This window comes from Labrus bergylta, chromosome 11, assembly GCF_963930695.1.
Source record: "Labrus bergylta chromosome 11, fLabBer1.1, whole genome shotgun sequence".
Classification (NCBI taxonomy): domain Eukaryota; kingdom Metazoa; phylum Chordata; class Actinopteri; order Labriformes; family Labridae; genus Labrus; species Labrus bergylta.
In genome coordinates, this window is record NC_089205.1 from 11387763 (window position 1) to 11402164 (window position 14402).

At 39.1% G+C, this 14402-nt stretch overlaps 2 protein-coding genes across 4 annotated transcripts in view; one reads left to right on the plus strand and one right to left on the minus strand.

Annotated features, from left to right (window-relative positions):
• Positions 1-2750, minus strand: part of veph1 (ventricular zone expressed PH domain-containing 1) — a 70038-nt gene extending 67288 nt beyond the window's left edge. Inside the window, exons 1-2 of one of the 2 annotated variants that reach the window (XM_065960783.1) lie at positions 2615-2750; positions 2441-2511 (exon numbers count right to left, since the gene is read on the minus strand). The gene's annotated coding sequence lies outside the window, so the exon portion shown is untranslated. The remainder of the gene's footprint in view (positions 1-2440; positions 2512-2614) is intronic. The other variant, XM_065960782.1, reaches the window with a different exon arrangement.
• Positions 2751-5235: 2485 nt separating this feature from the next.
• Positions 5236-13637, plus strand: slc66a1l (solute carrier family 66 member 1 like). Of its 2 annotated transcripts, none has more exons than XM_065960616.1 (9): positions 5236-5400; positions 5742-5789; positions 5871-6111; positions 6492-6621; positions 7214-7301; positions 8102-8211; positions 8458-8559; positions 9518-9703; positions 10199-13637. In XM_065960616.1, the coding sequence occupies exons 3-9, from the start codon at positions 5909-5911 to the stop codon at positions 10313-10315; spliced, it is 936 nt and encodes a 311-aa protein (XP_065816688.1). In that variant the 5' UTR covers positions 5236-5400; positions 5742-5789; positions 5871-5908; the 3' UTR covers positions 10316-13637. The 2 variants fall into 2 exon arrangements, with proteins under 2 accessions (XP_065816688.1, XP_020498536.1); XM_020642880.3 differs by having other exon boundaries at positions 5875-6111.
• Positions 13638-14402: the final 765 nt, after the last annotated feature.

A 14402-nucleotide genomic window follows, 5' to 3' on the forward strand; every position in this document is an offset into this window, starting at 1 on the left:
CCCACTGCTGCAAAGAACTCAAGTTAAGAATGATAGACGCCCCAAGGTTTAGCTTATCAACATGCTGGAGTGAACTGTTTAATATATGTTGGTGTATGTGTGCGTGTTTGTGTGTGTTTGTTTGTGGGAGTGGGGGGTGGGGGGGAGGGGGTTCTTCATAATTTATGCCCTACAGTAATGCAGCTGTGCAGTGCAGATTGGGAATTAGAGTAAGTCAGGAGCTAGAGAAAATAGCTACTGTAAAAGACACTGAAGTCACTGGGAAATAAATAAAGACAAGACTTGTAAATATGCAAGAGACAAGAGAGGGAAAACACAGGCCAAAAAAAACTCTTTCTCTCACTCATTCATGAGAGCGGGCACCATCGACCTGATGAGGGACACCAGAACCAGACCACAGGAGCACTAAATCCGACACACATGAATACCACAGTAACTAATGCAGAATGAGAAGACATGGTCTAAGTAGCAAAGCAGTAAGTTAAAGACAGTACTGACACCCTGACTGACTTGTGTTGTGCATGTGTGGCCTGTTAATGAGCTCATCAATGACATTTGTGCTATGAGTATCTTCCACTAATTATGTTGTTTAATTTGATCTGTCTTACTCTTTTATACTTCCATTCATTTTGTTTCTTCTTCAACAGGAATGCTGCCATACACCATTCAAACTCTCAGCTATAATCCAGACCGGTCACACAAATTATCCTTTGGGAACCACTGTGCAGGATTCATGGGTGAAACTAATTTGAGTCCCAGACAGGCAAAAAAAAAAAAAAAGAAATGTCATCACCAAAAGAAAATCCCCTTTGAGTGGAAGGTCTCTAGACTGATTTAAGCTGCCTTTAGTGTGTGTTTGTGTTCATACTTGTGGATGTAAGTGTGTGCATGTGTCTCTGCAGGCATAACTGTGTCAAATGGCAGTAAACCAGACCCAAAGCAAGGACGTGTGGCTTTTCTGAGCTGTGAGACTCCTAACTGCTGAGAGGATTTCCATAGCAGAGAGGGAGAGTGCTGGTCGGAGAAGTGCATTACTGCCAAATTCAAGCAGATTTTCTAAACCATTCATTATTCATTACTCCCCACTGCCTTTTCCAGCCCAAACTCAGACCCTTTCCCTGAGAGCTGCTGAACAGAGCACATAGGTTGGACCCAAGAGTGAAGGATCAAAGGAAAAAATTCAGTGCCTAAAATGTTTTTTTTTTTTTTTAAGTGAGCTGCTTTCAAATATACTAAACTAAATGCATGTTTAATATGTTTCTAAGTTTAGAAATCATCACCAAGATGTCCCGCTTCCTGGGTGAGTATACGGTTTAAATAAGTAATTAAGTGTACGATTAATTCATGCTTTCTACTGCTATAGTCCTACAGTATGTCTTCAGCGCATGGAAATGCAGCGATGGACAAGAGACAATCCCACTTAAACGGCGTTTCGCCATCGTTTCACAGAAAAACTGACAGAGTCTGCTAGTTCCAAGATAACACAAGTCACATGACAAATCAAATACTTTGAATCAAGAAAAGAAGTACCTGCAAGGCATGCTCTTAGGCCATTACAGGCTGGAAATAAGAACGCAAAAGTCATATATAGTTTCCATATGTGTCCTCCCCTGCAAAGGACAGACGGCTTCATCCAAGAAAATGCCAGATTTGGCAGGGCAGGAATGAAAGGAAATGAATGAGAACATGGATGAATTGCAGTTTCAGAATAAAGATAGCAACATTTTTGCACACACATTGTGGTTTCAATTAAACTGTGGACGAAAATGTCTTTTTTATACTTTTTTTTGTTTTACAACTAGTGTTCCTTTAGTCTTTTTACAATCCAGACAGCATAATTCCTTCCCGGGACATCAGCATCTGTCTGTCTGTGACCTTGAGGAGTGTCACACCCCCAACTCCTCCCTCTCTGAATTCTCACAAGAGGCATGAAGCAACAGTGGATTTCGACTTGGGACAGAGAATTAAGAGAAGAAATGCACAGACTAAATGTAAGTTATGCAACTGAACTTGCCTTTCAAGCTCTTGAGAGCACATTCCACTGTATTTACACCGAAACACACCGCGAGAGAGAGAGAGAGAGAGAGGGGGGGAGAGGGAGGGGGGGGGGGGTCTAGGAAGTAAGGCTGATGTAAGTGGCAAATAACTAATGTTTCAACCAAACTTAACCTAATACTCCCCAAAATGACGTTTGGCTGTAGCCTATTCTAAGCTTAGCCTCTACAGGCGTAGTCATTCTGCAAATACACCTGTTATCAAAGTACACTATTTAACCCTGTGATAGGTTTAAGATAGAGCAATAAGCCCACGATTTAGGGTACCCCATGTTATCCGGATGCACCTGCGCTCTTTCCTGAGTAGTCTATTCTCATTTATATTTATTTAGTGAACCTCTAGGAAAGCACATCATTGCTCGGACAAAAAAAGAAAAAGCTTTCACCTAATCCAGTCAACTTTCCCGACATCACGGAGTGTGGGTGGCAAAGCATGCATCGAGCCCGGCAACGAGTCCTGTCCACAATACAGAATAACATGCAACATGAAGAAAAAAAAAAAAAAAAAAAAAAAAATGCGATTCATTTCCTATCAGCACCTACAGCGTCGAAAAGCTTACCTGCTCCGTGCATGACGAGGGCACCTGGACTTCGAGTATCTTTGTTCAGTAGCCTACCTCCAAACCGCGGTCAAGAAGCGGCACATAGCGACAGAAATTGCCCCTGTACGGCTGCAAGTTCCCCCCTTAGAGAAAGACTTCACCCACCGCCACCATTGGAAAGCGCGCCATCGTGCGGCCGATGAGAGCGCGCGACTCAACAGGTGCATAAAGGGAGGGACAGGTTGCTGCCTTCAAGTACTTCAAGAAAATATAGTGATTTGCATGACTTTTGTAAATTAACGAAGCAGCTGAAATGTGGTCACGCACTTTTAGCAGTGAGCAGGGGTGCCTCCAGGAACTCCAGGCCCCATGAAAAGATATCACATTGTACCACGGCCCAAACTAACCCTGCACCTCGACAAATGACCCATAAAAACTTTGAACGACTATGCTTTGTTTTACACCCTGAAAATGGGAGCTAAATAATCACTGTAATATTTCCTCATAGTTTAAAAATAACTTAAACTTTGTAATATACACACCTTTCAGACAGTTGAAGCCTTTGAGACAGACTCCACATTTTTTCCAGAAAGGAATTCTGAATGTTTGTTTATTTATTCAGACAATTTTAGTTATCTTATTTGTTATAACTTAAAGAAAAAAGCGAAATAAGAAATACATTTTTATTTCAGGCCCATGAAGGGCCCCCGTCCCCACTGGGCCCTGGGTAGTCAGTTCCACTTTTTCCCCTACTACGACGCCCCTGGCAGTAAGGCTAGTAGGCTATCGCTAATTACAGTTAAATGTTGTGTAAAATACTTGATGTGCTATAGCCTATTATTGATGGCCTAATTTCATTTTATGTGCAATAACATTCATGGTGTAAAATATCTAATGTGCAATATGCATGATGCTATAACATCTCTCGTGCAATAATATTTAGCCTATGACGCTATACCAGCTCATGTGCAGTACTAATTAACTAATTATTGTGCATAACATTGAATTTGCAATTATAAACATTATGCAATGAAATTAAACAATTAAAATCATGGTACAATACCATTTGATGTGCAATAGCTTAATATTCTTCTACGGTGCAATAATACTCAAATGTCCTACAGCACTGATGACTGCACTGAGTAGGCTTTTTCCCCTCATTACTTTTATTTTGACTTTTTTTATTTAAAGCTTTTATGGATGGACATGTGTGATGAAGAATGCATGTGATGTTCTTTTTTGTTTTTAGAGACGCACAGGCACAGCAAATTTCGTTTCACAGGGACAATTAAGGGTTTGTTTTTATATTAAAAAAAGCAACATTGAACCGACACTTAATTACTGTATACTCTAACATGTTTCCTTTATTATTATTTGTGGGTTTTTTTGTTGCCATTCAATACTTTAAATTCTGATCCAATCCTCCTCGACATTTACAATAAGACATTGAAAGCAGCATGGTACCACGGGGATTGAGAGATAAACGGATGGTGATCAGATATGATGACTAAACCAAGTTTTTTTCAAATCTCTTCACCCAGCTTACATCTTGGCCTCTTTAATATTTTCTTGAGTGCCGTAATGGGTCTACCATCAGCAAGTTGATAGCTAAGAGGAATAGATAGATTTGCCTGTTTCTGTAAAAACAACAGATGGTCCTGGAAAAAAATAGCTGTAAGTTAAAAAATTAAAATCAAAATTAAAAAATGATTCTATAATTATTAGAGTGACTTATATCATCAGTTATAAAAGCAGTGGTTGCTTATTGGCAGAACAGCAGTAGTGGCATTGTTACGATTAAAACAGCGCATACATCCGGGCTAATATAAGACATTGTATGAGGGTTCTACCAAAAAATATAGATATTTTTCACTCTATTGTTTTAGATTTTATTAATTATTATGAGTGTATGACAGCCCTAGTTATCCACTAAATCAGCTCCCGTAAGAATGCACTGACAATTCCTCCATGTGATCAGTAGGTGGCGACATTTTCACACAACTTATCCATCTGGATCTGAGATGTGCAGTTTCCGGGCACACCAGTGTACCGGTAATAAAAATTGGTGGAGAATCCAAAGCCTTCAAAATAAAAGCACAGAATTAGTTACTTCCAAGCGCTTCCAAGTCCTCTCATTTATTTTGTAAATGAAAATCCCCATTGACTATTGGGACTTTTAGATTGAAATCAAATCAAATCCTAAATGAAAAAATACAAAAAGTTGAGAGCACATTTTGAAATTCCTAGGCATGTCTGATGAATTAAAGCTATATGTTATCTTTTTCAGAAGCACAAACAGCTGTAATATAATAACGCCACGAAAACATTTAAGTTGAATATCTTCTGTCTTTTTAAACTATATTTTACATTTTACAAAGAACAGAATAAAACAGTTTGTCGTACTTCTTCATGGACGCATCCTTTTTAAGAGCCAGAGCTAGGTGTGTAAGCCTTTTGTGAGTTTAAAATATACTTCAATTGAATATCTGTCCAACAATTGTGACTGTACTGTAATAATTGTCCATTTGCTGATGAGTGAAGAAGTTTTTTTTATAAAAAATTAAAATTAAAATTAAAAAGAAGTCTGTCAGGGTATTATTTTGAAATGGCTTCACAGGATATAGTGATGTCATCGAGGATGTTTTGACACTAGGGACCACGAGCGATGAATGACAACATTGAGAAGTAGCTAATCAGTATTATTCTTTTAATGGAAATACTTAGACAGGAATGTGCGAGGATGTCGATGAACTGTACGCAGATCCACAAACACTCTGTAATCTGTATCGAGTCCACTTCTTCCGGTGAGTGGAAGCTAAATAGAAGAGCAGATTTTCTCCATCTCTGATTGTTAGCATCTTTTATCTCCAAGTCTGATGCAAATTTTCCCGAACAGTGATTTGACCAATCGGACAAGCAAAAGCAGATTACGATTTAAAAAAATAAAAAAATAAATAAAAATAGACAGATGTGGTTTGGGGAAGTATTGGCATTATTAATCATTTCTGATTTACTCTAACGCAGTTTTTTTTTAAACACTTTTCATTTGCACACATCATCTGGCTGGTGTCATTGTTTATTTATTTATTTTTTTATGTTACTCTGCCCATGCCTGATGTTTTGATCTATTGTTACTGTCTTGCAGACTCGTCAAATGACAGAACATGTCATCTTCACACATGTATTTTATGAGGTAGGTAGGTGTGTCATACCGGCTTTCATCAGGTTTGGTTCTTGTTGCCAGTATAAACACACATCTACTTACTGTTTGGAGGCAGCGCCTGCAGCTAGTCAAGCAGCCTGTACCTCGCTATGGCCACCGCGGGCTTCCCCAGGAAGAGTGTGGACGTGGCCGGAGTTAACGTGACAGTTCCAGCTGTGGGCCGGCCTGTGTGTGTCAACGGGACACCGTGGATCCTTTACCTGCTGGAGGAGTGTGTGGATAATGTGTGGGAGTACTGCAGCGTTGTGATAGGACTGGTATCCATGTTCTGTTTTCTGCTGTCCACTTTGCCGTAAGTAGGAAAGCTACTGTGATTTCTTTATCCTAACCAAGTGTTAAAGTTTGAGGTAGAACTCGGTGCTCAGTAATACTTCCCCCTTATGTGCATGTGTGATTGGAACCCACACTTTTCCATTAGTGGGACAAAAAAAAAAGACCTGTGTTAGAATCAATGTGTTTATATGCAATTGTTGTCATTTTGGTTAACAACAATTACTTTGATTTATTTTTATTTTGTGTTTTTTTTAACATTGAAAAGTAACTGGAAATCATCAACCTCACCTACTGTGTTCATTTTTTTCACCCCATTTCTGTGTCTCAGGCTGAAGAGCATTTGTGATTTATGATTATGGAACTGATTTGATCTTATTTGTTTCTGTCTTGTGTATATAGGCAGGTCTATGAGGCATATAGGAATGGTAAAGTAGAGGAGGCCATGTCTTTTGGCTTTCTTATCTTCCTCTTCAGTGGAGACCTGACCAGCTTTGCGGGCTGCTACCTCACCAGCCAGCTTCCCATCCAGGTAACCACACACACACACACACACACACACACACACACACACACACACACACACACACACACACACACACACACACACACACACACACACACACACACACACACACACACCAGACTTGTAGGTTAAAAGCTATCTGCATCGACTGGGTGGCCCAAGAAACTGGGACAAAGGGAGAATAAGAAAGAGATGGATAGAGACAAATAGACAGACAGACAGGGATACATTCTGACACAAAAACAACTATAGGTGATACAGGCTTATGTTTAAAATGACATTATAGTCGTAAAATGTTTCTAATTGTAGCAGCTGGAGTCAAATAGTTCAACAGCAGCAGTGAGTCCCAAACGATGATCACAGCAGCCTGCCGGATAAATGAGCTCAAAAGCATTAATGGAACATATATGCATCCTTCTTTGCACATTCACTGGAGTACAACAGGCAAATACAAGAGTACCCACACAAGGTTATTCTCATGCACACACACAGACAAATTAACACTTTACTACCCATAATAGACATGATATGAGTTACGTTGCAAAATCCAACATTTCAAATAACCTTTGAATTCCCTTAACTATCCCTTTTTTTTCAGGTGGTCACAGTGGTGTTCTACATCTTCACAGACCTGATCCTCGTCTCTCAGTTTCTCTACTATAAGATCAAGAACAGCTCCAGCAGAAGTAAGCCCTTACAATGTTTCTGTATGTAATGTATTTTTACACATTCATTTCCTTTTTTTGACCTTAATGATAGGATTTTATTTGAAACTGAACTACAATTTTTATTATTTTAGAATTGCATACGTTTTTTTGGAAAGCATCTCAAGCCCCCCCCTCTTGGTGGCCTGTAGCCCCTGGAGGGTCCTGACCCACACTTTAGGTACCAGTGATCTAGACGATACACAAGATATCTAAAAATGCAACTCCGGAATGAATTCTAATGTAATACTTTAGACGGTAATGATACTGATTTTAAAAGCTGAATCTGATGTTATTTTTGATGGCAGATTTCACAAAAAGTCACAATCAGTCAAGCTCTATCTTCATGGTTTGATAATAATCATGTTAATCAACACAGCTAGCTCCCCCAGACAAACGGAGATTACGTTCCTCCTTTACGAAACTTAAACCTGCCAATGAACGATTCCTAAAATAGACATTTAACAACATGATGTGGGATTATAACAGGAAAGGAAAAATCATGTTTCTCTACTATGAAATTAGTAAAAGAGCCACCTAACTGTACTTACTGTAGACATGACAGGTACAGTTATAGCAGTCATACATCTATGAGTGGTTAACATGAATTAATTTAGATAGTTCATGACTCCTGCTTAGAGGAGAACAATTTGTATAAACTCTATGTATGAGGCTGTGGACTGAGTATCAGCTAATGCAAATAGTTGGATTTTATTATTTGTCTTATTTGTACTGTGTGCCTTCACTGTTTGTTCTTTGTGTTGTGTTTGTGTGTACCCTAGAGAGCCCTTTTCTGAAGTGGATGTGCTTCATGTGGTGTGGCGCTGCTTCAATCATTCTCCTTGCTTTACCCAAACTCCTCATAGATAACAGTCCAACTTTAGACACCCAGGTAGGTGGCTTGTGTCCACTGTACTGCACATATTTGCATCGATTATTGTTTGTGTGGTGCATTATTTTCCTGGATATCTTAAGCCTTAATGAATAAATATTAGTCTCCTTTTTTTGAGGGGAGATTGTAATTGTTCAGTTAACGTTTGTATTTGCAACATTTTGACTCATTCCCCTTCTCTTTGTCCTCGCTCACTCCTTCTCGCTCTTTCTCTCTCTGTTCCTCTGTGTATCCTCATCCTCGCAGAGCCCTCCTACCTCTAGATCAGTGGAAATCACCGGCTACATCTGTGGATACCTGGCATCTGTCTTCTACCTTTGCTCCCGTTTCCCCCAGCTCTATAAAAATGTAAGTCCGATGTGTCCTTCTCTCTCTGTCATCTGGCTACACATGTGAGGAGTGCCATCTCGACGGGAGATCTTGGACACGGTGTCTGATCTAAGGGGTTCCATGGAAAATGATCTTATTGTCTATTAGTCATAAACACGCACTCTGTTTGTGTGTTTGTAGAGGGGGGCGGGATTTATGTATTTGTATACACACCAAATGTGTAAATAAATGAGAAGCAGAAGTTAAAGACAATAGTGCAGTTGTGCTGGAGAAACAGCATGGCTCGACTAAAGCTATTAACGACCAGAGGGGATCTTCTAAAAGTCTGTAGACCATGCTGGAGAAACTCCTGGAGACGCACACACACACAAACACACACACACAAACACATTTTCCTTGACTTATGTTAAATGTTCAAGTCAGATTTGGTTTTCTAATGCCAAAGTTACTTATCCGTTTTCCATAACTGTTATTTATAATTCATCTCAGTGATACTGTGGCAAACACTGGCTGGTTTTCTAGTTTAGTTTGAGCCCATATAGTAAACGCACGGGTATTATCATTGTGTTGCCAGGCAACATTTTAGTCTCTTACACATTCATCTCACTGGCTGCGTCAGAATATTCAAATCTCCTCTCAAAATTCAAATGTTAAGATGTTAAACAAAAGAGGGTAAATGCTTTTCGTCTGCTTATTTGTAGCTACACTGACAAACCACAGAAGAATATATGGACAGTGTTAGATGTGCCATGCTACAGACTAGTCTATAGAATGAACTCATTGTTCATGATCACTTCAGCGGACTTCAGTGAACCAACAGTACATAGCCTCTCTCTGATTGTGACTTTCACCTCAGTAGTTAGCTGGACGACATTATACCCTCTGACAACATAAACAATACTCACAACTCCACTGTAGGTAACTGTTCTGCAGTTGGTTCATTGATTAAATGCTGTTTTCTTTGTATGTAATCCAGTTCCAGCGACAGTCCACAGAGGGCACCTCCTACCTGCTGTTCGCCCTGGCTATGATGGGTAACGGGACATACGGGCTGAGCGTCGTCGTTGTCCTTCCTGCACTGAGGGGCTCAAAACAGTCCTTCATCATCAAACATCTGGCCTGGCTCATCGGCAGCCTGGGAGTGCTCTTACTCGACTTCTTTGTATCCTTTAAATCACAACTCACAGTCACCAAGTCTGTTCAATCTAAAACCTGCATGTGACAACGTGAAATGGTTATGAGGTTCACCCTTCAACAATGTTTCTATTTGTACACATCCTAAATGTTTACTGTCTTTGGCTTGTCATTTAAGCTCTTTCATACAGTACTGACTGCAAACGATTTGTTTAAGGCTGCAGAAAGCATCTGGTTAGTTTACTGTATCTTGTCATAAAGACTGGCGCAAAGGTTTCCCTCTGCTTCCAGTCTTATGCTATGCTAACTGGGAGCAGGTCGTAACCTTGTTTCACACTTTAAACGGAAGACATTAGACATTCTCATCTAATACATTGCAAGAAAGGAAATAGTTGTTTTTCCCAAAATGTCACTAACTAGCTAAGAAGACATCTTCTGTGTGTTTGAGACGGTTTATCATAAGTACTCCTTGTAAAGGAATTCTATGTCTGTATGTCTTCGTTTGAGCCTTAACCTTGTTCAGGTGACTCTCCAGTTTATCATGTACAGGAAGAACAAATCTGCCAAAAGCAGCAAACCACTCAGCATCCCAGAGGTGGAGCCATTGCTGTGCGAGGAAGTGGAACTGTCAATGCTATAGGACTCATCATTTGGATCGAGACCCGACTGTCAGTCTGCGGTTTGTTTTGAAATCAAACTGCGGGTTCTTGCTGCTGATTGATTCACTCTTGACAAGTTCAGAAACAGTACAACACTTTGTTGAAGCATTGTACGTAGCAGCGGGCAATCGCAGTGTGCTTTTTGTAGTCTATTTTTGAGCAGACTGGGGAATGACATGCAGGAAAGGAGCTGAAACCCTGGCTGTCCGCAGAGGTTTACAGCCTCTGTACGTCAGGCCTGCAACTTTAATGCTGGGCCAACCAGCGCCCCATGAGTACAGAACAGTTGATTGATATCTCCACTGGGATCCCTTGATATTTGTATTTGCCATCTTGATCTATCACACCCAAATGAGGAAGATTTAACCCTGGATGTCTTTCCACAAATCCAAGTGTCATAGAACAATGAAGTGCCTGTTACATTTACTATTTTCTGACAGGGTAAATATTGAGGTAGAGGACTGCAGTATTATAAAAGGATGCATGTTATGGGACCTTTTTTTTTTTTTTTCACCTGGTTTGGTATTTGAGTGGCGTATACATCCGAGTTTGTCTACAAGGAGCTTTTTCCTTCTACCTGAAAGATGCTCGTTTGACTTCAGGCGTGTTATGGCCTCATTCCTAGTTCAAAGGGATGCTGCATTTCTCTGATGTTTTTGCTCCCCTGATAAAGAAGAGACAGATTGTGCCTTCAAGACTAAACACGGTCTCAATATGAAAATGCTGTATAGCCATTTCAGAGTTTGACTTATTTTAAATTGAAAATAGAGTTATACTAGCTAACGATTAAGAAGTGTGTTTTGTTTTTGTATTTTTCTGATTCAAATTAAAACTACATCTTTATGGCATCCAAAGGCTTTTATTTAAAAAGAGACACGATGGTTAACTGGCTTATTTTAAGATATATCTAAGAATAGGAAAACTAATAGGATATTATTCAGACACTTGTTGAAGTCATAATATGCAAAAGTAGAGGTTTCTATCTTATCAGGTTTGAAGCTGAAGATGCCCTTGTCAAGTCAACTTGTAAATAAACCTTCTTAGCTTCATTCAAGGTAGTAAAGACAAATAGATGGAGAGCAGAAACAGAAGAGAACAAATCATTGTCCTAATCATGAGCTACAGTAAGCAGACATTCATTGAGATCACTGGTAAAGTTACAAGGACATGAACGTTGTGTCAAATGTTACACGGTATGTTTGTGATGCTTTCACTCTTCAACAAGAATAGTGCAGATCTGCAGTTTTTCTACCTCAGTATCGTACAATCTTATTTTTCCACAGTGTGTGTTAAGAACGGGCTTGTAATATGAGCACAATGCTTCATGTTCGGAAACAGTCCTTCTGTAAATGAAGGGAAAGTTACCTGAGCCCATGCTGCATTTATTTTGTAGCATCCATCCTTTTTTTTTAGTTCCTATTTTGGTCATGTGATCAGTCACAGGGGCTGGGAATCTTTGGATGTCTCATGATTCGATTTTATTTCGATTCTGGGGGGCACGATTCAATTCAGAATCTATTTTGGATTTAAAACGATTCTGGCTTCATGATTCAAAGTCTATTTTTGAATTGGTATACACTCAGGATCTACTCCAGTCATCTGTGAGACTGGCTGAATTTCTTGCTGCTCCATTTGGCATTCTACTGAGTTAAGAGCTAGCTGTAGCACTTAGCAGGGAGTGACTGATTAGCCACAAAAAAAAATCAATTTTTGAAAATTAAGAATCGATTTAAAATCTCAGAAGATAAGAATCTTGATTTTTACTTAAATCGATTTTTTTCCCACCTCTAGTGATCACTCATGTCCAGTTTGGGTCCCTTGTCCATGTACTTAAAAGAAGAGGCCAGAAATCTTGGCGTGGTCTTCGACACCAGTCTCTCATTTAATACTCAGTTGTCCAAACTGGTGCTGTCTTATTTCAACTATAGCTCAGATTTGTTTTTCAAGGTTAGATCCTTTCTTTCTTGTTCAGACTTAGAAAAGGTCATTCATGCATTCATCACCCTCAGACTTGATTACTGTTATGCACTGTACTCTAGCGTCAGTGAGGGAAGCATTCAAAGGCTACAGTTTGTACAAAATGTTGCTGCTTGGCTTATAACTCCCTCCAGAAGAAACAAGCACATCACTCCTGTTCTTGGTGCTCTTCACTGGTTACCATTTAGTTTTAGAATTCGTTTTAAGGTTTGAGTTTTTAAAGCCTTACACAGTCAGTCACCATGTTCTTGTTGTGATGTTTTACTGCACCTGATTTCTGTCTGAGTTCCTCTGGCAGGAACGTTTGGTTCATTCCTGAATCTCGACTTGTGACAAAAGGTAACGGGGTTTGAGATGTTTTGGCCCGTAAACTCTGCAACTCCCTGCCAGAGGATCTCAGATTATGAGCCAAGTCTGTGTCCACTTTTAAATCGTTGCTGAATACATTACTTCATCCAAGGGCCTTCTCTTAATTGGTGTGCTTCTTTACCTTTTTATAATTCATTTAATTTATTTTATCTGACTGTGGATTTTTAACTTTTTTACATCACTGCCTACTCTTTGTTGTTTTTTTTCCCATGTATTGAAATGTTGGCCTGTGTGGCACCTTGCAATTCTGGTTTTGAAAGATGCATTATAAGTATATATATTATTACTTTATTATTATTATTATTATTATTATTATTGTAGGCATTTTTTTACCCATAGTCTTTGTAAATTATTTTTGTATTGCATGAGTCATACTTTGATACCTTCTCAGTTATTTTCCAAATGAGCCTGATATTATCCTTCTAAGCATAGCACTTAAACCAGCATATTTATAGTTAATATAACTCGCTGCACACTGTAGGACACTTAACTTATTTTTACTTTGAAAGTGACTGTGTTCTTCAGATGTATTTATTGTATCACATTAAAGCTCCTGTGAGATGTTTTTAGCTGGCCATGAGACAGACTGAAATTAATAATAATGCCTCTTTATTCTAAATTAGACAAACAGCAAGAGGAATAATTATATCTATATTGTAGTTTGTAATGCCTGTAACCCCTACCAGGGGGGCAGGTATCACACACAGTAATTTACTGTAAGCTGACAAAACAGACCCTTTTTTCTACACATATGATTCTCAACAAACTAAACATTTTAATGTTTTTTCTGCAAAGATCATCGAGAAATGGAAAAATCCTCACAGGAGCTTTAAGAAATACGGCCAGTTTTATTATAAATGTTAGCTCTGTACTTTCCTTATGTAAAAAAATCCATATTTATGATCACAACTGATTATTTATTGTACAAAACTTGAATAAACTGCGGTAGTCCTTGAATACGATTTTTGTCTTTGTTTATGAATGAGAGGTTAATGTAGTGAGTAACATATTACTATGTCAATTATTTAGGAGTAAAATAAGTTATATTTAAAGGATATAACTCAAGCATAGTATCATGAATGGTTAGGGTTAGAGTTTAAAAAGCTTAAAAAGCAGGTAAAAGACCTTACTCATTGTTATGTTACAAAAAGCAAGTAAAAGACCTACTCGTTATTTCATATTACAAAAGAGCAGGTAAAAAGACCTTACTCATTGCTATATTACAAAGACCCAACGTTAATCAATCATAAGCAGAAGTTACATTTGGCAAAGTTACAGTGGCAAGAAAAAAACTGCCTTTTAAGAGGCAGGAATCTTGGGCAAAACCGGGTTTATGATGATCAGCCATCAGCAGAAACTGCCACGGGCTTGGAAAATGGGATAGGGGGATTTTGGATAAGGTGCAGGCAGAAGGTTAGAGCGTCCAAGCAGGCAGGCTGTCCACCAACGAACCCGAGGAACCTACGAGACATGAGAGCTCAGCAGCTCCCAGGAGAAGATGTGGTTAGTAACTAAGATTTACAGATATTGACTTATAATATGATGAGAGAGAGAGAGAGAGAGAGAGAGAGAGAGAGAGAGCAACTCAAGGTGTCAGTTCCCCCAGTAGTCTAAGCCTATAGCAGCGTAACTAGGAGCTGGTCTATACCTGCGCCAAGCCTAACTTTAATCTTTACCAAAAAGGACTATTTAAAGTCTATTCTTAAAAGTACAGAGTGTGTC